Raw genomic sequence first — 25,523 nt, 5'->3', positions numbered from 1 at the left:
CCCAATCCAAATCTAATCCAAACCAATCCAAACCAATCCAAACCAATCCAAACCAATCCAAACCTATAAAAACCAAACCAATCCAAACCAACACAAACCAACACAACCAACACAAATACAACCAAACGCAATCCAAACCAATCCAAACCAATCCAAACCAATCCAAACCAATCCAAACCAATCCAAACCAATCCAACCAATCCAAACCATTCCAAACCAAACCAGACCAAACCAATCCAACCAATCCAGATCCAATCAAACCAATCCAATCCAATCCTAATCCAATCTAAACCAATCCAAATCCAATCCAAACCAATCCAAACCAATCCAATCCAAATCCAATCCAAATCCAATCCAAATCCAATCCAAATCCAATCCAAATCCTATCAAAATCCAAATCCAATCCAAATCCAATCCAAATCCAATACAAATCCAATACAAATACAATCCAAATGCAATCCAAATCCAATTCAAAACCAAATCCAATCCAAATCCAGACCAAATCCAATCCAAATCCAATCCAGATCCAATCAAAATCCAATCCAAATCCAATACAAATCCAAATTCAATAAAAGTTCAATCAAAATCCAATTAAAATCGAAACCAAATCCAATCAAATCTAAATCTTATCCACATCAAATCCAAAACCAATCCACATTGAATCCAAATCCTAATCCTATCGAAATTCAATCCAAATCCAATCCAAATCCAATTCAATCCAACTCCAATCCAAATCCAATCCAAATCCAATCCAAATTTAACCCAATTCCAATTCAATCCAAATGGACTCCAAATCCAATCCAAATCCAATCCAAACCAAACACAATCCAAATTCAATCAAAATCCAATCCATATCCAATCAAAATCCAAATCCAATCCAAATGCAATCCAAATCCAATCCAAATCCATTCCAAATCCAATCCAATCCTAATCCAATCCAAATCCAATCCAAACCAACCAAACCAACCAAACCAATCCAAACCAATCCAAACCAATCCAAACCAATCCAAACCAATCCAAACCAACCAAACCAATCCAAACCAATCCAAACCAATCCAACCAATCCAAACCAATCCAAACCAATCCAAACCAATCCAAACCAATCCAAACCAATCCAATCCAAACCAATCCAACCAAGTCCAATCCAAACCAATCCAAACCAATCCAAACCAATCCAAACCAATCCAAACCAATCCAAACCAATCCAAACCAATCCAAACCAATCCAAACCAATCCAAACCAATCCAAACCAATCCAACCAATCCAAACCAATCCAAACCAATCCAAACCAATCCAACCAATCCAAACCAATCCAAACCAACCAAACCAATCCAAACCAATCCAAATCAAACCAAACCAATCCAAACCAATCCAAATTCAATCCAAACCAATCCTAATCCAATCCAAACAATAACCAAACCCAACCCAAACCAATCCAAACCAATCCAAACCAATCCAAACCAATCCAAACCAAACCAAACCAAACCAAACCAATCCAAATTTAATCCAAACCAATTCAAACCAATCCAAACCCATCCAACCCAACCAAACCAATCCAAACCAATCCAACCAATCCAAACCAATCCAAACCAATCCAAACCAATCCAAACCAATCCAAACCAATCCAAACCAATCCAAACCAACCAAACCAAACCAATCCAAACCAATCTAAACCAATCCAAACCATTCTAAACCAATCCAAACCAATCCAAACCAACCAAACCAATCCAAACCAATCCAAACCAATCCAAACCAATCCAAACCAATCCAAACCAACCAAACCAATCCAAACCAACCAAACCAATCCAAACCAATCCAAACCAACTAAACCAATCCAAACCAATCCAAACCAATCCAAACCAATCCAAACCAATCCAAACCAATCCAAACCAATCCAAACCAATCCAAACCAATCCAAATCAAACCAAACCAATCCAAACCAATCCAAACCAATCCAAACCAATCCAAACCAACACAAACCAAACCAAATCCAAACCAAATCCAATCCAAATCCAATCCAAATCCAGACCAAATCCAATCCAAGTCCAATCCAGATCCAATCAAAATCCAATCCAAATCCAATCCAAATGCAATACATATCCAATACAAAACCAAATCCAATCCAAATCCAATCCAAGTTCAATCCAAATCCAATTAAAATCATCAAATCTAAATCTTATCCACATCAAATCCAAAACCAATCCACATTGAATCCAAATCCTATCAAAATTCAATCCAAATCCAATCCAATCCAAATCCAATTCAATCCAACTCCAATCCAAATCCAATCCAAATCCAATCCAAATTTAACCCAATTCCAATTCAATCCAAATGGACTCCAAATCCAATCCAAATCCAATCCAATCCAAATCGAATCCAAATCCAATCCAAACCAAATACCATCCAAATTCAATCAAAATCCAATCCATATCCAATCAAACCAAACCAATCCAAACCAATCCAAACCAATCCAAACCAATCCAAACCAATCCAAACCAATCCAAACCAATCCAAACCAATCCAAACTAATCCAAACCAATCCAAACCAATCCAAACCAATCCAAACCAATCCAAACCAATCCAAACCAACCCAAACCTATCCAAACCAATCCAAACCAATCCAAACCAATCCAAACCAATCCAAACCAATCCAAACCAATCCAAACCAATCCAAACCAATCCAAACCAATCCAAACCAATCCAAACCAACCAAACCAATCCAAACCAACCAAACCAATCCAAACCAATCCAAACCAATCCAAACCAATCCAAACCAATCCAAACCAATCCAAACCAACCAAACCAATCCAAACCAATCCAAACCAATCCAAACCAATCCAAACCAATCCAAACCAATCCAAACCAATCCAAACCAATCCAAACCAATCCAAACCAATCCAAACCAACCAAAGCCAATCCAAACCAATCCAAACCAATCCAAACCAATCCAAACCAATCCAAACCAATCCAAACCAATCCAAACCAATCCAAACCAATCCAAACCAATCCAATCCAATCCAAACCAATCCAAACCAATCCAAACCAATCCAAACCAATCCAAACCAAACCAATCCAAACCAATCCAAACCAACCAAACCAATCCAAACCAATCCAAACCAATCCAAACCAATCCAAACCAATCCAAACCAATCCAAACCAATCCAAACCAATCCAACCCAATCCAACCCAATCCAAACCAATCCAAACCAATTAAAACCAAACCAATTAAAACCAACTGAACCAATCCAAACCAAACCAATCCAAACGCAATCCAAACCAACCAAACCAATCCAAACCAATCCAAACCAATCCAAACCAATCCAAACCAATCCAAACCAATCCTAATCCAATCCAAACCAATCAAACCAATCCAAACCAATCCAAACCAACCAAACCAATCCAAACCAAACCAATCCAAACCAATCCAAACCAATCCAAACCAATCAAACCAAATCAAACACAAACCAATCCAAATTTAATCCAAACCAATCCAAACACAATCCAAACCAACCAAACCAATCCAAACCAATTCAAATCCAAACCAAACAATCCAAATCAAACCAAACCAATCTAAACCAATCCAAACCAATCCAAACCAATCCAAACCAATCCAAACCAATCCAAACCAATCCAAACCAATCCAAACCAATCCAAACCAATCCAAACCAATCCAACCAATCCAAACCAATCCAAACCAATCCAAACCAATCCAAACCAATCCAAACCAATCCAAACCAACCAAACCAATCCAAACCAATCCAAACCAATCCAAACCAACCAAACCAACACAAACCAATCCAAACCAATCCAAACCAATCCAAACCAATCCAAACCAACCAAACCAATCCATATCCAATCCAAACCAAACCAATCCAAACCAAACCAATCCAAACCAACCAAACCAATCCAAACCAAACCAATCCAAACCAATCCAAACCAACCAAACCAATCCAAACCAATCCAAACCAATCCAAACCAATCCAAACCAATCCAAACCAACCAAACCAATCCAAACCAATCCAATTCCAATCCAAACCAATCCAATCCAAACCAATCCAAACCAACCAAACCAATCCAAACCAACCAAACCAACCAAACCAATTCAAACCAACCAAACCAATCCAAACCAATCCAAACCAATCCAAACCAATCCAAACCAATCCAAACCAATCCAAACCAATCAAACCAACCAAACCAAATCTAATCCAAACCAATCCAAACCAACGCAAACCAATCCAAACCAATCCAAACCAATCCAAACCAATCCAACCAATCCAAACCAATCCAAACCAATCCAAACCAAACCAAACCAAACCAATCCAAACCAATCCAAACCAATCCAAACCAATCCAAACCAATCCAAACCAATCCAAACCAACCAAACCAATCCAAACCAAACCAATCCAAACACAATCCAAACACAATCCAAACCAATCAAAACCAATTCAAACCAAACCAATCCAAACCAATCCAAACCAATCCAAACCAACCAAACCAACCAAACCAATCCAAACCAAACCAATCCAAACCAATCCAAACCAATCCAAACCAACCAAACCAATCCAAACCAATCCAAACCAACCAAACCAACCAAACCAATCCAACCAATCCAAACCAATCCAAACCAATCCAAACCAATCCAAACCAATCCAACCAATCCAATCAAACCAATCAAACCAAATCTAATCCAAATCCAATACAAACCAACGCAAACCAATCCAAACCAATCCAAACCAATCCAAACCAACCAAACCAATCCAAACCAAACCAAACCAAACCAACCAATCCAACCAAACCAACCAATCCAACCAATCCAAACCAATCCAAACCAATCCAAACCAATCCAACCAATCCAAACCAATCCAAACCAATCCAAACCAATCCAAACCAATCCAAACCAATCCAAATCCAATCAAAACCAATCAAAACCAATTCAAACCAAATCTAACCAATTCAAACCAAATCAATCCAATCCAAATCCAATGCAAATCCAATCCAAATCCAATTCAAATCCAATCCAAACCAAACCAATCCAAATCCAATCCAAATACAATCCAAATCCAATCAAAATCCAATTCAAATCCAAATCTAATCCAAATCCAATCCAAATCAAATCCAAATCCAATCCAAATCTAATTCAAACTCAATTCAAATCCAATCCAAACTCAATTCAAATTCACTTCAAATCCAATTCAAATCCAAATTCCGTTCCATATCTAATCAATATACAATTCGAGTCTAATCTTTATTCAATTCAAATTGGATCCAATCTAAATTGCTTGCAAACATAATCAAAATCCCATAATAACGTTGCTTTAAATTAATTATCATAACGAGATGAATTTCTCTTTAAATTGACCTGGAATGAATGAAAAGTAGTACTAGATTTTTATTCTAACTTTGTATGTGTATCGTAAGTATAAGAGTTAAAACGTTCACAATAGATCCAATTCGACAATTCGGGTTCGATGATTTGGAGGCGGGTTGCGTTACGTTCGGCAATTAACAGTATACGGTAGCAGATTTAGAATACAGAAACAGTTCATGTGCTCAAGTTGTGTCGTTGTCACGTGCTAAGTTGTCGTGATGGATTGTGTAGTTCTCGTGTCCAAACTCGCACTCCTAATAAGTGTTGCTGCCCTAGCAGAGAAAACGTTCGATCCACCAATTTACAAATATGATAACTACGAGATATGCAAAGCAAAGTACAATCAGGAGGCAACATTTTGCATCACGAAGATTCATCTTGACTCGGAAGATGGTGGAAACTGCTCGGTGCGTGACCGACAATGGGTCTTTGTTGTACCGTCGAAATTGCTAATCTTTTGTTTTGTTTCGCCATTGGCAGATCCCGAGTGCGATTAGCCCCGACAACCATCCAAACATTTTGTCTTGGTCCGTTTGCGTTCAGGATTGCAAACATGAGCTGATGTCCCTGACCCCACGCGAGAGGGCACAGCTTAATTATCGGCACGATGAAACTGATGAATCGGTAAGTGAACATATTTTATGTATGATTTGTGTAGAAACCAAACTCCTTTGTGCATACAACACATGATAGAATGTTTGGTGCCAAACGGGTTGACCCATTAATTTAGCTGCTATCATAAAAGCATTATAAATCATACTAGTTTATTTGTGGACGCAATAGCGCCCGTGGCAAGTGTTTTTTTTTTCAATTTTTAAGAGTATTTATAAAAAATCAAAATTTTCAACGTCTGTTGTCTGTGATTTTTTTCATCAAATGCTGTGTGTGGTTGTCTAAGGTTGTCACAGGTTTTGTTTTCTGCATCTGGTAGTAAAAAAGAATTAAAGTGTCGATTATTTTATTTTTTGTGAAAATTTCCCCGCGTGCTGCGTCTGGTTGGCTAGTCACCGGACAGACAAACAGGGCTATTATATATATGATGCTCATAACAATCAACTGCAAATATCTCATCTTAAGGTGTCAATTGCACATGAAATTTGATGGTTCACTGTAGCCTCCATTTTCTCCATTTTTCCTAGAGAGACAATGCTGAAGTACGTGTATGACAAAAAGGTATTCAATCATTTGTTTAAGAAACTATAAAAGCCTCAATCTTACAATTACAAAACAATTAAAACAACAAAAAACTGCTTCCAAAGAAAATGGCATCAAATTAATTTATGTCTTGGGTATACGAATCAACTGTTATACGAATCAACGGATAAACTTGCTTTATTGAACTTACACTTCGTAACAGCAATTCCCAGTGCATATACAGTATGTAGTTTTCTAAACAAGCGACTCTATTATCGATTTTGTTTTATATATTTGAAAACTGGAAATGTGAATCGATTCTAGGACTGATGAATTTAGGAAGATTTATTGAATCGAGGATTATTTTATTTTCAATTCTTGCATTCATTTCACAAACATAGAGCAGCTTATGGCTTGGTACTGGGAAATTTATGGACTATTCATACATTGCATTGTTTTCAGTATTATTTCTATGTTAATTAATCTGATTAATAAATATTAAAAACAAAACATAATGAAATCCAGACAAACTCTGAATAGAATACAATGCAGTTTTTATTTTCATTTGTGGATTAATACTTTGACTGAGCGTTCAAATATTCTGCGATTTCATATTTTATCGTCCATTGAAAGCAAATAATTTAACCCTTAAAGGTGCAAGGCGATTTTTTAGAAATTGTTGAAAATATTTTTAACGTAAATAACCATTGAAATCATTAACATTAAACGTATTTTCGGTTTGTTGTTTTGAAACAACATTGCGCATTTAAGGGTTAAATAAATTATCACGGAATGTAAATGAATTCTATGGAATGGAACAATCAAGTGGAGAAAAGGGTCAACAAATTAGATCATATTTTCCCATAAAATCATAAAAATGAAAACTATTAATACCGAATTATATAAGGGATGCTATTTTATTTGTCATCTCACAGTACACGCAGAAAAAAGTATTGTAAAAACAATAAGATTTGATGTGAATTTAAAAAGAATTTCACATTGTTTTGGCGGTAACAAGAAATATTATTATTTCAACAATCCAGTATTGTTGATTGAACGAAAGCTTCATAAGCTCTGCTAAGAAAATTATTTTGAGCTTTTTAGTGGAATGTCTTCACTTGTCATAAGACGAGTTTGTACAATCCCATTGAATTCCACCACTTAATTGTATCTTGACAGATACGACAGATATCGACAAGTCGAGTCAAGTACGAGACACTGAAGACGGCCTTACTGTTGAGGTCGAAATACGTATCTGTCAAGATACAATTAAGTGGTGGAATTCAATGGGATTGTACAAACTCGTCTTATGACAAGTTCATAAGCTCTGTTTTAACAAAGCTTTTATGTAAGATTGATCATTAAAAATATTCTTGTTGTTTTTATAAGAGATTTACATTAATTTGTTTCAAAGAGAGAAGTATGTTTGTTCTTAAATAATTCTTTTTGAAATGAAAGCAAATGTATATTGTTTGCAAATGGGATAAATATTTTTATTTAGTGCTGTTTTCTTATTTTTACCTTCATTTGGACAACTCTTTATTTTTTCACATGTAGATGTATACTGGTAGGCTAGATGTACCAGTTGTGGCTATAGCACCAGTTGTCGCACTAGTGCCAAATGGCCAATCAAATCTCCGCAAACCAAGTTCATATGGATAAAGCATATTGATATGATACGATAACACCTTTGATTTCCTCCAAAACAAGCAAAGCATAATTGTAAAAATTGATTTTGCTTAATTTTTGACGTCCTTTGCACCAGTTGTCGCACTAGTGGTCCCAATTTGGCCAGTCCCATAAGAAAACAATGGGATTTGCCAAATAAGGAACCAAAATTAAGAATAGTGCCACAACTGGTGCATGCGTTCCTATTATGGATTAATCAATTTTGAGGATAATAACAAATTTTATTGTGGTTTTCACAGCTGTTCTAAGGAGCAGCAAGTAAAACCTTTCACTTGATATATAAAGTCCACTCACATGCCTTTTACTTATTTTTTTTAAATAGTTGTTCTTATGTATGGTGAAAATTGGTACACCATTCCTATATGTTATATTCTACAAAGTTTTAGCGTAGCTTATTCCAATCAATTTTGCTAAAAAAAACTTTTTCTGTAGCTCTTAAGTTGGCTGATTTAGAGCAATTTTACTTAATTGGATTAGGGTGTACCTAAAAAAAACAGTATTTTTGATCTACTTATTTTGTTTTAGATTTCTCGAAAGAATCGTCTTCAGGTGACTTTTAGAGCTAAAAAAAAATGCAACTTGTGATTGGTAAATATGCTCAATTTCTTTTTCCGATCAAAAGTTATAATTGTTTTTCTGTCAAAATTACATTTTTTTCATAAGTTGATATCTCCGGTTAGGGCAGACCAAAAAAATATGTTTGCACGGCATTTAAAAGAGAAATTCATATTCCTTATTATGTAAAAAATTGGAGATATGTTATTTTTTATCTCAATTTTTACCAATTTTACTAAAACATGTTTTTTCAAATAAATTAATATAACTCAACAATGGAAGAAGTACAGATGATATTCTTATAGCAAAACACGCGTTCTGAAAAGCTCCAAAAGACTTCAGAAGGTGACATTCGTGTGTGTTTACATGAAATTCCTTATTTATCATACAAAACTAATATTATCATCAAACAAAAGTGGCCAAAGATGGACAAATGAAATATCATGGATTCGATGGACCTAAATGAATACTTTCAGAATACGATTGAAATTTTTGCTAATATTTGCTACTAGCTGCAGTAGAATGCTCAGAAAAATATCACTTTTTCGAGCTTGAGCTTGATTGACTGCTCGTAGTTGCTACTCCATTATGACAATATCAGCTGTTCTTATATTTCTTTTTTCAAACTGTGTTGCTATAATTTTACACGTCGATTGAAAAACACAGGTTTAATAATTTACTTCCACATACATTTGTATTGAATTTTATAGCAAAGAAAGTGTCATGCACTTTGGGTGAAATTCGAGTGAAATTTAATGTAATAACTAATGCTTATTCGTGCTCTAATTATGTGCATTGATTTAAATGTAGATTTCAATAAAATACCTAATCCAATCAATGTAAAAATAGATTGGCGACACATTACATGTCGTTTAAATTTAATTATTTTTTGCTGTGTTGCACAGGGAACCAACAGATGTTTGCTTGGGACTAGCACACATCTTCAATGTACAAGTACTGGTGATCTCATTTGTTAGGTCATACCGGCGCCTGCCACGTCAGAATGCAAGTCAATGTAGGGAAGAAGGAGGATGAAATGATGATGCAATCACTCGCCCACTGCAAGCCGAATATACCTCTGCACTTGCCACGAGCTCATGCGGAATTTGTTGGAATTTTTGGGTTAGGTTCGAGAGGCAGAGGTCCGTCTTGGTTAACGAGCTGCTAATGTGATAGATAGGAGAAGGCAACTGATGGAATTTATAATTGGATGTAGGAAACGAGCTTTTCAGTTCACTTCCAATTCTAGCAGATTACTGTTAGAATACTCAAGTTGAAGGTATAGAAATAGTAATGGAAACGGCATGGACGTCCATTTCCAGTTCTAGCAATTGCTAGAACATGAGAAATATAGAGAAAAATACAATGCGTATGAGGCAGAAGCAGTAGCCATATGACTACCAAGCCCGCTCAATATCACTTTTTCATGAAAAAACGCTTATAATATGCTTGAAAATGAAGCTATCAACCATCTTATGTAACCAAAAGATGCCCTTTCCAAAGACCGTGAAGTGATGCTTAGACAGTTTTTGAAAATATTCCGAATTGGTGAAAGTGGAAGCTAAAAACTATTTTTTTCGGGGCCACCCTATCTAAATTTAGTAATTTTGTCATAAAACATTACCTATATGAGATTAAAAAAAGTGTTTATTAAGCAAAAATGCTTAGAATTAAATTCTCTATAACTTTGTAGAATAATATGATCTCCTAACTCAAAAAGTTAAAAAAAAAAAATACAAAAGGGCCACCCTAATGGCAACTAACATCAAAAATATATCATTTCTTGTAGATCATTTCATCTGAATACGTCAAAACTGAGCACTGATAGTTTTCGTGTTATCGATTTATGTCGTGAAATTTGACGAATCCGACCATTGTGCAACCCTAAGAAAGATTTTAGTTCTGTAACGTTCTCTGGTATTTTTCCATTTTGGATTGTTTAAATTTTGCCTAAACATAGCCTCAGACCACCTTCATCGATAACATGACCCAACAAATTTAACTCTTCAACAAAAAATTTACATTTTTCCCAGTTTACTTTTTCTTCTTTTCTTTTTTTCTTCTTATTAGCAATGGGTGAAGAAAAATCTTTTTTAAAAACATTACCATATCTTAATGTCACAAATTAGTTTGGCATTATCATGCTCCGTCACTTTATTTATCATGGATAATTTTGAAAAATATTTCCTCCAAGTTGGGAAAAAAATCCATCCGAGTGCGACCAAGCCACCAGAGGAATAAAATTGTTGTCGCAACGCAATACTAATAGCTTGAGGTTAGCTTCCCTTCCTTGGTAATTAGCACTTACTAAAACTTCACCCTCGATTTTCAGTTTAGCACCATGTACTACAATTAATTGATAACAAACTGATTCAAATACTGTTCTTTATTTATTACCAATACTGCAGACCCACAATCTACTTCCATTGTAACTAAATGCCTTTCAATGGCTAAATCAATCAAGGGCTTTGGGACAGAATGTCGAAAGACAAAAGGTCGAAGGACAAAAGGTCAACGGACAAAAGGTCGAAGAGACAAAATGTCGATGGGACAAAAGGTCGATGGGACAAAAGGTCGAAGGGACAAAAGGTTGAGGGGACAAAACGTCGACGGGACAAAAGGTCGAAGGGACAAAAAGTCGAATGGGCAAAATTTAAAAATCTATAATTCTGTGTACATGAAAAATACTAAATATACGACAAGTTTAAAAACATGTTTCTGAAAAAAATTTAGCTTATTACATTTCCCAGAGATTTCTCCTTCTTTATTTCATGGGCAGTTCTTTAGCCAATTCACAGTGAATATTCAGTAGCCAGGGTGAGCATTGTATGATTTTGATTAGTTCTCGGGACGAGAACTGAAAAATTAATACTTGTTAGATCGTGCTCTTGTAACACGTGTCGCTTCGAGTGCATGTTTGAGTGAAATATGTTGGTTTTGGTATCTTTGATTCAGTGTCGTATAATTAATTATTTCGCCAACGCGACTTCCTATACATTCCTATACATTACATTCCGATGACGATCATGGAGAATCAGAAGATTGTCTCTTGTATAAATGTGTATAATGTATAATGTGTATCATTTTCCACTTATCATCATGTATTAGATGGGGATGTTATTGGTTTTAATTCAACGTGACGTTGTTATTCCCGATCAAGAATGCATAACAAAATTATAACAAGGGAAGTTATTTATTTCAGAAAAATAATGTAACAAAATGTGTTATAAAATTGGCTGGTCCGTTGATTTTTTTTTCCAAGTTCGTTTATTTGGTAGGCTCAGGCGTGTATAACACTTTACGGAGCCATGGTTCTTTGTGATATATACAATCAATATCATTTTATTATACAGTTAATCAGAGAGGGGAAGGAGCCAGCGTACTCGTGGTGACTCGAGGTTAGTTTACAATGTTTAAGGATGGACGGGGCTTAGGATTTGGGATAAGGAAATGTCAGCTTCTCATCCGGGCATTTGGCGTCAGTGACGATGTGGCGTGTCGTCATGCTCGAGGAATGGTTCGACTGGGAGCATCTTCCGGATGGCAAGAGCTATGGAGCTCTACGGAACAAAAAGGCAGAGACTAAACAAAAAAACTTTGAAGAAAGAAGAAAAAAACAAAATATTAAGTTTTGATGTCAGAAGCACAAAGAAAACTATAAATGGCCTGCATATAGACAACATCACGATCTCCCAAAACACCTCGAACTTCCCTGAAGGGTTGTTTACCTCGGGCCACAAGGGTATCCAATAATTGCTCTCTGGAGGCGTCATTTTCCGAGCAGGACCAAACTACGTGATCGATGTCATCATAACCGGCTCCGCACCTACATAAGTTGCTATCGACAAGGTTTATTCTGTACAGATGTGCGTTTAGTGAATAGTGATTAGACATAAGTCTCGACATCACGCGAATGAAGCCTCGACTTAAGTCCTCACCTCTGAACCACGCTCGCCCAGAAACTTTTGGAACTATGGAAAATAGCCACCGTCCAAGTTCGTTGTGTGTCCAATTTCTTTGCCAACTTTGAAGAGTACTCTGACGGACTAATGGGAAAAACTCGTTACTCGAGAATTGTCTATCATAAACCTCACCTTCCTGTGCGCCCACCTTTGCCAGCGAGTCTGCCTTCTCATTGCCGTAGATTGAGCAGTGAGATGGGACCCAAACAAAGGTAATCTTGAATGATCTTTCGACCAAAACACGCATCTGCTCTCTTATGTTTGAAAGAAAGTAAGATGCGTGCTTAACAGGTTTCATCGACCGGAGTGCCTCGATAGAACTAAGACTATCCGAGAAGATGAAATAATGGTCTACGGGCTGATTGGAAATTATCCCCAAAGCGAAGTTAATTGCTGCCAGCTCAGCAACATAAACCGAACACGGTTCCTGAAGTTTTTGGAAGGTGGTTGAAGTTACATTGAAAACACCGAAGCCAGTGGATCCGTTGATGCGAGAACCATCAGTGAAATATCTGTTGTTGCAATTGACATGTTCATATTTTTCAGAAAAAAGTGAGGGAATAGATATTTGTCGAAGATGATCTGGTATTCCTTGAATAGCGTATTTCATGGACAGATCGTATTCAATTGAGGAACTGTCGTTGGTGAAGTGAACTCGAGGTGGATTATAACACGGAAGACAAAGATCTGAAGAAATGTAGTTGAGATAGACTCTAAGGAATCTTGAACGACAAGTTAGTTCAAGCATATTATCGAAGTTATCTAGAACAAGTGTGTTACTTGTTCCACATTTGATGAGTATTCTAAGTGAGAGCTCCCAGTAACGGTGCTTTTAAAGGAGTGACTCCAGCAAGCACCTCCAGGCTCATGTTATGCGTTGAATGCATGCAGCCAAGGGCAATACGCAAACAACGATACTGAATTCGTTCCAATTTGATCAGGTGGCAATCAGCTGCTGAGAGGAAGCAGAAGGAGCCATACTCTAAAACGGAGAGAATAGTCGTTCTATAGAGTTTGATGAGGTCTTCCGGGTGAGCACCCCACCATGTTCCGGAGATAGAACGTAGAAAATGGATCCTTTTCCGGCATTTTTGTATCAAATACTCAATGTGGAGTTTCCAGGTACATTTGGAATCAAACACGACCCCAAGGTATTTAGAAGATAAAGATTGGTTGATGTCATCATTCAACAGCTTTAGTTTTAGTTGAGCAGGATACCGCTTCTTAGTAAACACAACCAACTGAGTTTTTTGCGGTGAAACTCGATCCCTAAATGTCTGGCCCAAACAGTCAGATTATCTAGGGTACTTTGCAATGGTCCTTGCAAGACAGCTGCACATGGACCTCTTAGAGAGACCACGGCATCATCTGCAAGTTGTCTGAGCGTGCATTGTCCTTCCAAACAATTGTCAATATCTTTAACATAGAAATTATAAAGCAAGGGACTTAAACACGAACCTTGGGGAAGGCCCATGTAGCTATTTCTGGAAGTTGTCAGAGTGCCGAGTGTGAAGTTCATTTGTTTTTCTGACAACAAATTGTACAAGAAATTATTCAAAATAACGGGTAATCCACTACTGTGCAGATTGCCTGACAGTACTTCTATGGAAACTGAATCAAAAGCGCCCTTAATGTCCAAGAATACTGAAGCCAATTGCTCCTTGTGCGCAAAGGCCAGTTGTATATCTGAAGAAAGCAACGCTAGACAATCGTTTGTTCCTTTCCTTTCCTAAATCCAAATTGAGTATTTGAAAGCAATGCATTTTCTTCGACCCAATGGTCGACTCTTGAAAGGATCATTTTCTCCAATAATTTTCTCATGCATGATAGCATGGCAATCGGTCGGTATGAATTGTGATTAGACGCTGGTTTCCCAGGCTTTTGAATAGCTATTACTTTAACCTGTCGCCATTCAGGTGGCACAATGTTGTACTCCATGAAACAGTTGTACAGGTCAAGTAATCGTCTTTTTGCGATATCTGGGAGGTTTTTAAGAAGATTGAATTTGATGTTATCGCATCCCGGAGCAGAGTTATTCGATGAAAGAAGAGACATAGAAAGTTCCAGCATTGAGAATGGTCCACCCAAAGAACCGGGATCAGTGACTGATTCTCGAAATAGCGGTTCTGCTGGTACGGAATCTGGACAGACCATTTTTGCGAAGTTGAATATCCATCGATTGGAGTATTCTTCACTCTCGTTGGTGGAAATGCGGTTTCGCATGTTGCGGGCCGTTTTCCAAAGTGTTGTCATTGAGGATTCTCGTGATAGTCCCTCGACAAAACGTCGCCAGTAGCTACGTTTTTTTGCCTTGAGAAGATTTTTGAGTTTTCTTTCGAGCCTCAAATACTCTTCAAAAAGCTCGGACCTTCCGTGTTTACGGAAGGCCTTGAAGGCATCAGATTTCTCAGAATACAACTTAGTACATTCATCACCCCATCCAGGAGTGGCTGGTCGTCTTATGACAGGTGTACTTGGAACGCGTCGGTTCTGAGCTTCTAGTGCGCTTTTTTTAATCAACTCAGTAAGGAATCGATATTCATCCAACGGTGGAAGAGTATCAGTTGATTCAATACCAATTTTACCGCCGATGCAAATTTTGGCCAGTCAATGTTTTCGTGAGGTCGAAAGGAACATTAACTGGCTCAGATTGTTGATAGCTACTTTTAATTGTGGTAACTATCGGCATATGATCACTACCATGGGGATCTTGAATTACCTTCCACGTGCAATCTAATGATAGTGAATTTGAACATAAAGACAGATCAATACGGCTTTGTTGACCATTTGGTCCTATTCGAGTTACTTCACCAGTGTTCAAAATATTCAAATTGAAATCGTCACACAAATCATAGAAAATAGGCGCTCTATAATCGTCATACGTTTCGCCCCATCCAATACCATGTGCGTTCATATCACCCAATATCAATACTGGAGATGATAGGAGGGAGACTGCGCTCCAAAAATGTCGACGATTAATAGAGGCATTTGGAGGAATGTACACTGAAGCTATGCAAAGATCTTTATTCTTCACATTTACTTGGCATGCGACGATTTCTAAGCCGGGAACAGTCGGAATGGGAATTCTGTAGAAGGAGTAGCATTTTTGATCCCCAAAAGAACGCCACCATAATGATCATCCCGATCTTGGCGAATAATATTAAAATCGTGGAAGTTGATTTCATCTTCAGAAGAAAGCCATGTTTCACAGAGTGTAAATATATCGCAATCGGAATTGCGAATCAAAAACTTGAACACGTCTAATTTATTTTTCAGACTGTGACAGTTCCACTGCAGCACAGTGATTGTATCTTCGGTGTTTGCCGTATTATCCATCGAAAGATACAATTTCTGCAAGAAGGGCCATGAAACAGTCAATTGCTTCAGATAACTTTCAACTGTTGGAATAAAGAGGTCAATGATTGGCCTCAATGAATTCGGAATATTGAACAAGGTCAAAAAACGATCCACGAGGTCCTTAAAGGAGATCAATGATCGCGTGGACGGAATACTTTTCTAGAAGTGCGAATTTGTTTTTTCTTTCGTTGATTCTCCTAGCCGGATGTTTCTTCGAAACATCGGATTTAGGCAATGGCGGGAATGTCTTACTGCAACTAGGATCAAAAGAAGCAGTAGGGACAGATTGCTTCGGGATTTTAAATAAACCCCCATTACCTTCTGATTTTGGCAAGCTTTTATGGATGACTTTTGTTCTCTTACGGCGCGATCCCGGGGAAGACGGTTGCTTCCTCTTTTCGGGCACGTGTACCTCCGCAGAATCATCCATATCGGCTGCGTCAGAGTCCAATTCGTCAATTGATATGGAATCATAATAATCACTTACACGAACGGTGGCTGAAATAGCAGTCGATGCTGTGGCTGAGGCGGATGTGTCTTGCGACCTAACCATTTCCGCATACGACTGCTTGGAGCGCTGTACCAACGAGCGCTTCACTTTTTGGGTGCGCTTTTGTACACCGGGCATTCTTGCAAACCATGGGAGGGTTCAAACCGCAATAAGCACATTTTGTTGCTTGTTGCTGGCAGAACTCCTCCTGATGTCTTTCTGAGCATTTGCCACAACGTGGTTTGTTGTCACAAAACTCGGCAGTGTGACCAAGTTGTTTGCAGTTGGTACAATTAAATACCCTTGGCACAAAAAGACGCACCGGAAACAACATATTTTCTATATCGACATACTTTGGAAGCATCGAACCGGCGAATGTCACCCGAAGCGAGCCTGACTTGGAATAAATTTTTTTGCCATCTACCGTGGCTGCTGAATGCAATTCCTTGCAGTCCAGAATATCCACGGTAGATTGCAGGGCGTTCTTTAGGCGACCTTTCCCTGCAAGCACATCCTTGCAAGTCAAGCTCGCTGCGTTGATTACGCCTTCTATCTCGACCTCCCGCGAGGGCACATAAACTAAATATTCAACATTGTACGCCCTGTTGCCAGCAATTTCATTCGCCACCTGGTATGTAGGTGCGGTGATGCGTAGTTTGTTCCTGTTGATTTGGCTGAATTCAAGCTTCGTAAAACGACGCGTCAAATCTCGTTTTATGCCCAGAAAATCTAGGCTCTTCACTTTCTGCCGAAAGTAAACAACCCAAGGCCCAGGCGAAGCCGCATGGTACAATCGTGTGCGCCCTGCATCTTTTGGAGGCCCATTGCCTTCCACAGTCTCTGTCTCCATTCTCACCCCGCAAGGTGGAAGGATGATTTTGCTTATGTTACTACTAACTTAAGACTAATAGCTAATCAGAAAAAAAACTTAAAAAAAAACTAATTTTATTTATTCTATCAGCCCCACTCCGAATCAAGCAGATGGGAGAACAATAAAAACGTTTCTACTTATCTGCCCCTGCTGCTGTAGGTAGCAGCAGTAACAATAGCCTGCTTCACTGGCGTCGCCAGAAGCAGCTACTTCACTCGCCGACAGCGATCGCCTTGGATCCGTAGGTAGGCACCACACAATAGACTCGCACTACCGAACACAATCCGCGATGAGACACAGCACACACGTCTGGCTCGTTCGAACTATCGGCACGGAATGAGGTCCGTTGATATGATTATATACTTTCCGTTGATATGAAAATATACTTTTATGGTAATTGCCTACATCACGTATAAAAATGTGGTACGCTACAACGCCGCATTTCCATCCATAATGTAGGCAATTAACTTTGTCATCGAACATTGATTCAAGTTATACTGGAGGTGATTACCTCCGCTTTTTTTTCCAATATCAAAAAATGTAGGCAATTATTTTGTGTAAACATACATAACTAAAGTTGTTATAATTTTGATATGAAATAAAACTGGCCGAAGACACATTTTTATCGAATTATCTAATTATAGCACACGTTGTTTTAAATAACAACCATTGATAGAATTGAGTTATAATTTTGTTATAGATTCCTGATCGGGTTGGTTTTAAATAAGAAATAAACACTGAAGCATGTACACAAAGACTGGCCTTAAGCCGTACATAACAGTTTATATTATGCACATTATTCGGTGATTTAACCGTACGAATCAGTTTAATTAACACTCAAACATGCGTGATGTTGTATTTTGTACAACATTACCGAAAAAATATCTCTCATGGTACACGCATGAATGATCCTGCATTACTGTTCCAGTGCATATGCAAGCACTCGGAGTATTCGAGAGATAGGTGCATAGGACCTTTGGCGGTGTATAAAAAGACGGTGTGTGTAGAGATGTCGCAAATTATCGATTACTTCGATTAATCGATTAATCGTTGTGATAATCGATTAATTTTGAACTCAACGATGAATCGATTCAATACTCAACGATGAATCGATTCAATAATCGCCAATAATCGAGAGTAATCGATTAGTTACCAATCGATTAATCGAGATTTTACGACATCTCTAGGTGTGTGGCGGCGAAGAATGAACCACGAGCTAGCCCAGCTCTACGGCGAACCCAGTATCCAGAAGGCAGCTAAAGTCGGAAGGGTACGATGGGCAGGGCATGTTGCAAGAATTTCGGACAACTACCCTGCAAAGATGGTGTTCGCTTCCCATCCGGCAGGTACGAGACGGCGTGGAGCACAGCGAGCGAGGTGGGCAGACCAGGTGTAAAACGACTTGGCGAGCGTGGGGTGCATTCGAGGGTGGAGAGATGCGGCCTCGAACCGTGAACTAACGTCGTTGCCGACTGGACTTGGAATTCAATCGACGTTCCCATCGGTGTCAGCATTTTGGAGTTGGCAACATCGAGGCGCATCAGCAGAACCAGGCGAACGATCATCGAACCTGTAACTACCAAGGCAGTGCAGACTCAGCATACATGTAATGTAGTTAAGTTGATGATAATAAATCAGTTGGTTGTGAACAGTGAAGATAGTTAGACGTTTAAGTTTTTTAAAAAGAACTCAGTGTTCTCGAATTATTAACTCGTGTATTGTGGCGCCAAATTGTTAATTCAGTGGTTTCTGTTTAGATGTAAACTAAATAAATGAATTAATGTGCCTATGCATGTTGCATATTGGTGGTAGAGTTTTGTGTAGAAATTAGAGGTTGTGGGTTTAAGTCAAGATTGGGCCATCGTTCTCACGAACAGTCTGTAGGTCGGCTATCTGAATCGCTCAATAAGGTATCTTATATTACATTTTCCTTGAGCTGAATTTGTCGAAAACATGGGCCAACCTGACCCTTATTTGGCCAAGTGTCACCCGAGAAGACGGTACTTACATCATAGTTTTCATTTGTATTGTTCTCAATACTATGGCTTTTCAATTTTAACCATTTTTGTAATTTCGACCTTTTGTCCTTTCGACATTTTGTCCCGTCGACCTTTTGTCCCTTAGACCTTTTGTCCATTCGACCTTTTGTCCTTCGACCTTTTGTCTTTCGACCTTTTGTCATAGATTCCAATCAAGTATGACTCACTTATTCTGTTTATTGACGTCACTAACATGCACGAAAATTCACCTGACTCGTTGTTGTCGTCTTCATCGTCGCTTCCTAGATCGTTGGTCGTCATTCGGTTCATTAGCTCATTCAAATTTGTGTCGATGCTGGGTCCTGGTTGTGGAGATTACACCTAAAACATTTTATATGTATCAAACATTTTCGCTTGATCTTTAGCGAATCACGCTAATTTAGCGAATCACGTGTACTTAATCAATAAAGGAGCAATTAAAAATGTCTTCAGCCACTGGGCGTATTACAATAGACTATTCATACATCACCGGTAGATCACTTGATAATTTATTGTCGACCTCAACAAAGAGTAATTTGGCGTCCTAATATGGCTCCTTGGGGGATTAAAAATCACGCGTTTTATTGATCATAATTTCGCCGAACTACTTTTCTGGCTTTTACCACACTGTATTCTGTATTGTGCTTTTCGGTTAAAACGGTTGAAACTTGCATCAAAATCTGCACAAGTGCTAATCACCACTTTGTCTAAATCTAAAACCAAGTATCTAAAACACGCGCTATAATTAACGTATTTGTCTCGTCGCCACTTTCTTGTTCAAAGAATCAACCCTAATACCGTCCACTAATTTATCAGAAACCCTCACCGTGATTGATAAGGTAGTGATACTTGTAGGATACACAGATAAAAAAATCCACTGAAATTTACGCTAAAGATGATGCACATAAATGGAACACCATTATTAGCTTAATTCCACGCGTGATTTAGCCTAAATGTATACAATATTTGACGTGAATCGTCAATATTGCTTGCAAGTTGTAAGCAAACTTGTTAGGAAGAGGTCCATTTCCGAGTAGAATAGTGTAAATTTCCGCATCTCAAGTTTTACGCGCTGTTTACTTTTCATGATTTATTTCTGTGTAGTTATAAGATAACACACAACTGTTTCTGAGCTCTGTCTGAAATCGAGTGAGCTATCAACGTATATTTCTTCATTTATAGAGATCACCAAGCACACATACATCCGTATTGGAACTTCGGATCGGAATGAATTATAATATAGGTATTCATGAGTTCACAGTATAGCTACATTTACTTTCTAAAGTGAAATTCCGCTAATGCGGATACAACAATAACAAATAAGGATGACAGTGTTAAGAGAACACGGAACAGTCTAACTCTAAGAGATGAATGCATGTAATATATAATCAACAAATAAAATTAGTAAACAAAATCATATTTACGAGATTTTAATCAGCCATATTATGCTTGGGGAGAATGGGGTAAAACGACTCATAATTTATAACGACTGGAAGGGATGTATCTGTGACTGTCGATTATTCACAACTTTAATTTTAAATTAATTTTATAAATCCTAAACAATACAAGTTTTTCTGTTATTATTTGAAAAGATGCTGAAGGGCGTCTAGGAAGGTTGTGATTTGTGAATGACTCCAAATAAGAATATAAAATAATAAGATGAAAACTCAAAGTGCTGAGACATTAAGCTTAAAATTATTTAACTGAATAAAAAAGTTCACTGAAGTAGGTTTTACACGAGAGATACGTTCCATGTAAATCAAAACCACATGAATTCCAAAAACCGCGAAAACTCGAAAAACGATTTTTCATGGTTTTGATGGGGTTTTCGATATTTAAAAAAAAGGCAAAAATCGCACTAGGAAAACTTATATGAAAATTCGCGTAAAAGATGCATAACAGTGTAAACAAAATGATTTCGTTGGAGAAAGTTTTCACCACGGAGAACATCAAAACTCTTATTCATTTGCTCACTCACCCAATCAGTCGCTCACGGCTTCCCACGCTTACTTCGTCACTAATTGATTAACTACACTGAAAACCAAAACTACCCAAAAGTGGGTTGTTTGCACTCAAAACCGTAGTTTGGGACAATAACCCAAATTTGAGTAAAATGACTTTTCTGGCACTAGGTAGTTTGCCTTTAACCCCATGTAAACAATTTACCCAAAGCTGAGTTTAATTTATCCAAAGCGGACCTTGATCAACCCAAAATAGAGAATATTGAATTTACTCAAATTTGGGTTATTGGGCTGAGCAACCTCGGTGAGGTGTTTGCATCTTGCTCTAGTTTTGATAGCAATCATGGGAAAGAAAGGGAAAACTACCCAAATTTGGGTAAATTTTTTGTGCGTTATTCTCATCAGTGCGTATATTAAACTCAAACTTTGGGTTGATTTATCTGTCCGTGTACTCCTTTTAGCAACTCACTCAATCCCTCGTTCCCCTTGTTCATTAATTTTTTCTCCCTCTCAAGCTCTGCTCATCATCTGATGAACTCTTCACTTCAGTCAACAATATGGAGTCCGTGGTCACACTATTAATTAATGCCTAAGTCGTGAATTTTGTTCATCAAACACTAGGGTAGCACTAGGGTTCCTTTTTTCATGATGGATTTCAACTTCATCTATCGAATTCATTATAGGAATCCTGAAAGAGATTTATAATTATTAGAACAAATTATTTCGAATGAAAACACGAGCAAATGCGCACTCTTAAAATTCCAGAAGAATTTTTCACTTGAATTCTGTAGAATTTTCCACGGAAACGTAGAATTTTTCGTAGAAATGCAGAAAGAAATAAGGAAGAATTTCTCACGAAAATTCAGAGAAATAATTTGGTGAAAATTTAAAATATCCTTTAACAATTCATCATACTTTCTGGTGGTACTTAGAAGAATTTGGGAATTCGAAACAATTATTCGCAGGAAATGCAGAACAGTTACTGGTATTTACACTGCATGTAATCGCATATTTGTCACATTTTTACTGGGTTTCCTATTCATATGGGGCAGATATGCCATTAGGCAGTATAGAAGAAGAAGTATGAGAATATCGTCGAACTCACCTTGTCATAAGATGAGTTTTTACCATTCCATTCAAATCCTCCACTTGATTGTACATTTGACAGATACGTATTTCGACCTCAATAGTAAGACCGTCTTCAGTGTCTCGTAATTGGCTCGACTAAAGACGGCCTTACTGTTGAGATCGAAATACGTTTCTGTCAAAGGTACAATCAAGTGGTGGAATTAAATGGAATTGTACAAACACGTCTTATGACAAGTAAAGGCGTTCCACTAAAAACTCAAAATAATTTTCTTATCATCCTCGAACTACTTTACTATCAATCGTTTTTTAATCCCACTTTAATCATTATTCAAAATCTTTTTCTTTCATAGAATCAAGGAGATTTGAAACATCGGTATGGAAACCTCACCAAAGCCTGTCTTATCAACCGGCTGCAATACCATTTCAACAAAACTGGAACCATTGAAGTGCAGTATTGTGAATCGAATGAAGAACAAACCAGTGGTAAGATATCGACATCGATACAACCATGGTCAATCAGTTACACTCTTTTTTATCATTTCAGATTGGGTAGCAATGCTCTTTCTAGGTATTTGTATTACCTCAATCGTTCTGACAGGGTATGCAACCCTCACGAACAGAACAGCTGAATCTCTCAATTCTACCGGTAAAGATCCCCATCCCATATTCCTACAATATTGAGAACAAATTTCAATCTGCATCTCTATTTCAGAGCCGGGACTGGTTGAAGCGTTCGCCATACAACGATCTTGGCGCACCTTCCTGGACATCCCGACCACTAAGACCTATCAGGACTTCCGGTACATCGAGGGTGTCCGAGTTGTGGTCTGTCTTATCATCGTATTCATGCACACCTGGTATGAAGTGATCATGCTGCCGACTTCCAATCCGGAGAAGCTCCTCGAGATATCGTTATTTGGAAAGTTCATAAACATCATGTCGCCAACTTACGTCCAGATCTTCCTCACCATAAGCGGTCTGCTGGTGGCGGTCTATTTCCTTCCGGAAGCGGGCAAAGAAGAATCCTTCAGATGGTCATTTCTGCGAAACAAATTGCTGAAACGATTGATTCGGTTGATGCCGACGTACGTACTATGGATGCTGTTCACTGCTTCGCTGTACGGAACCATGAATAACGGTCCAATGGCCTATCATACCCTGAAAATGCACAGTCAGCCATGTCGGGAGTTTTGGTGGACTAATTTGATATTTACCAACAATTTTCCGATCCGAGATAGTTTCTGCATGATTCACACATGGTACTTGGGTGCTGACATGCAGGTGTTTGTGGCTGCTCTTGGATTTTTAACGCTAATGTGGCGGTTCCCAGATGCTTTCCCGAAGATGGTGGCCATCGTTAGCTTGTCAGCTGTTTCAATCCTAGTTTTCATTTCTCACGCGTATGCTTTGGATCCGATATTTCGGCTAGGACTTGGGTAAGTCATTTTTCAGTTCCGTTAGAGGACAACAATTAACCTAATTTGTGTATTCCTTTTCTACAGAGACATGCTTTACGGAATTCCGTTGTTCCGATGGATGCTTGTGCTCTACATACCAGGATACACGAACATTTGGTCATACCTCTGTGGAATTACAGCTGGACATATGTACGTTACCATCAGCAATGGTGGCCCTGATCTTCGTGACACTACGGTATGCATCTCTTCTTCAAAATCCGCATATCAATAGATCAAGGGAATAATTTTATCGCACCCAATTTCAGTTATACAAAATCATTCGATTCCTATCGTCGAGCCTGGTGGTAGCTGTTATAGCAACATCCTTCGTAGTATACAACGCACCGTATGACCGTTCGTCCATTTGGACGGCTCTGATGAACGCAATCACTCGAATCTACATTCCGCTGTTCGTCTCCGTATGTTTCGTTGAGGGAATCGCTCGTCCCGCGGGTAGTATCCGCTCGCTTTTCAACAAACCGGTGTTCAGCTATCTGGGGAAGCTGTGCTACATAGTCTTCATCGTTCACTACAGTGTCATCAAGGTGCTGTACTGCCGAGACGATCCGAACGGAACCGTAGACTACGTCACGAACATAGTGCGTTTCGGCATTACGACGGTGGTGTCGTTTGCACTTGCTTTCCTTATATTTTTATTCATAGAGCAGCCTTTAGTTGCATTTTTAAGGGGTAAGCTCGTTACCCAAGCTGACAAAAGGAAGACACAATAGAGCTTAAAATGATGTAATTGTAATTGTCCATATTTGTAATAAACAACTAGGCTAGACTAGAGAAGATTTTACAAATGACGCAATTACAATAAATGATGCAGAAGGATACCAGATTCTTTAGTTTTACTAGTCATACGATCCTCTGAACCGCAACATATGTTCGGCCTTTGCCATTTGTATCCAGTTTCTCACGTGTCTGGGATTTGCGTCACAACAACTCAATCTCAAAAACAATTTTAGGTAACTTGTTCCAACCTTTGTGACTTTCCGGATAGGAGCGGAGGTAGCATACGCCAGAACGGTGCAATCAGGTGCGTCTTCTGAGTAGTTCAAACTCGCCTAACCTATGAGCTTCTGCCGTGCTTGTGTGCCAAGAGAGGTTTAGGATCATTTTTAGGATTTTATTTTGGATTACCTGAACTGAAGTTTCTTCTTATGAGTTTTCGCACATATTTGCCATACTGGGGCTGCATACCTGAGTACCGGAATAGTTACACTTTTATAGATCGCATTTTTGTTTTTTTTTCTGGAAAGTCTAGATTTGCGGTTTATCAATGGATACAGAACTTTGATCAGAAGAGAATACCTTGATTTAGTATTTTCTACATGTGCCCTAAACAAAAACTTCTTGTATACCAGCATGCCCAGATACGTAATTTCATTGGATCACTCAATCCCATTGCCTAATCGCGTCGAGTTTTTGTGCGAAAAAAATATGACGTTTTGGCATTATTGACTTTAATCTGCCATGTCTCAAGCCAGGTGGTGAAGATGTTCAGGAACGATTGTCACTTACGAGTGGTGCGCCGTGTTTGTCTACCTTTCATCAAGATTGCCGTCC

The 25,523-nt window shown here is 38.3% G+C and overlaps 1 protein-coding gene across 1 annotated transcript; it reads left to right on the top strand.

The window, feature by feature from the left end:
* The first annotated feature begins 5,498 nt into the window (after positions 1–5,498).
* LOC134210583 (regulator of hypoxia-inducible factor 1-like) lies at positions 5,499–24,795 on the top strand. Its single transcript, XM_062686695.1, has 7 exons — positions 5,499–5,775; positions 5,849–5,992; positions 22,845–22,977; positions 23,039–23,140; positions 23,207–23,930; positions 23,997–24,147; positions 24,218–24,795. Exons 1-7 carry the CDS (start codon positions 5,587–5,589, stop codon positions 24,680–24,682), a joined length of 1,908 nt encoding a protein of 635 aa, XP_062542679.1. The 5' UTR covers positions 5,499–5,586; the 3' UTR covers positions 24,683–24,795.
* Positions 24,796–25,523: the final 728 nt, after the last annotated feature.

The sequence above is a fragment of the Armigeres subalbatus genome, chromosome 2, assembly GCF_024139115.2.
Source record: "Armigeres subalbatus isolate Guangzhou_Male chromosome 2, GZ_Asu_2, whole genome shotgun sequence".
NCBI classification, from domain to species: domain Eukaryota; kingdom Metazoa; phylum Arthropoda; class Insecta; order Diptera; family Culicidae; genus Armigeres; species Armigeres subalbatus.
Note: the sequence above shows the minus strand (reverse complement) of the source record. Positions and strands in the feature narration are given on the sequence as shown.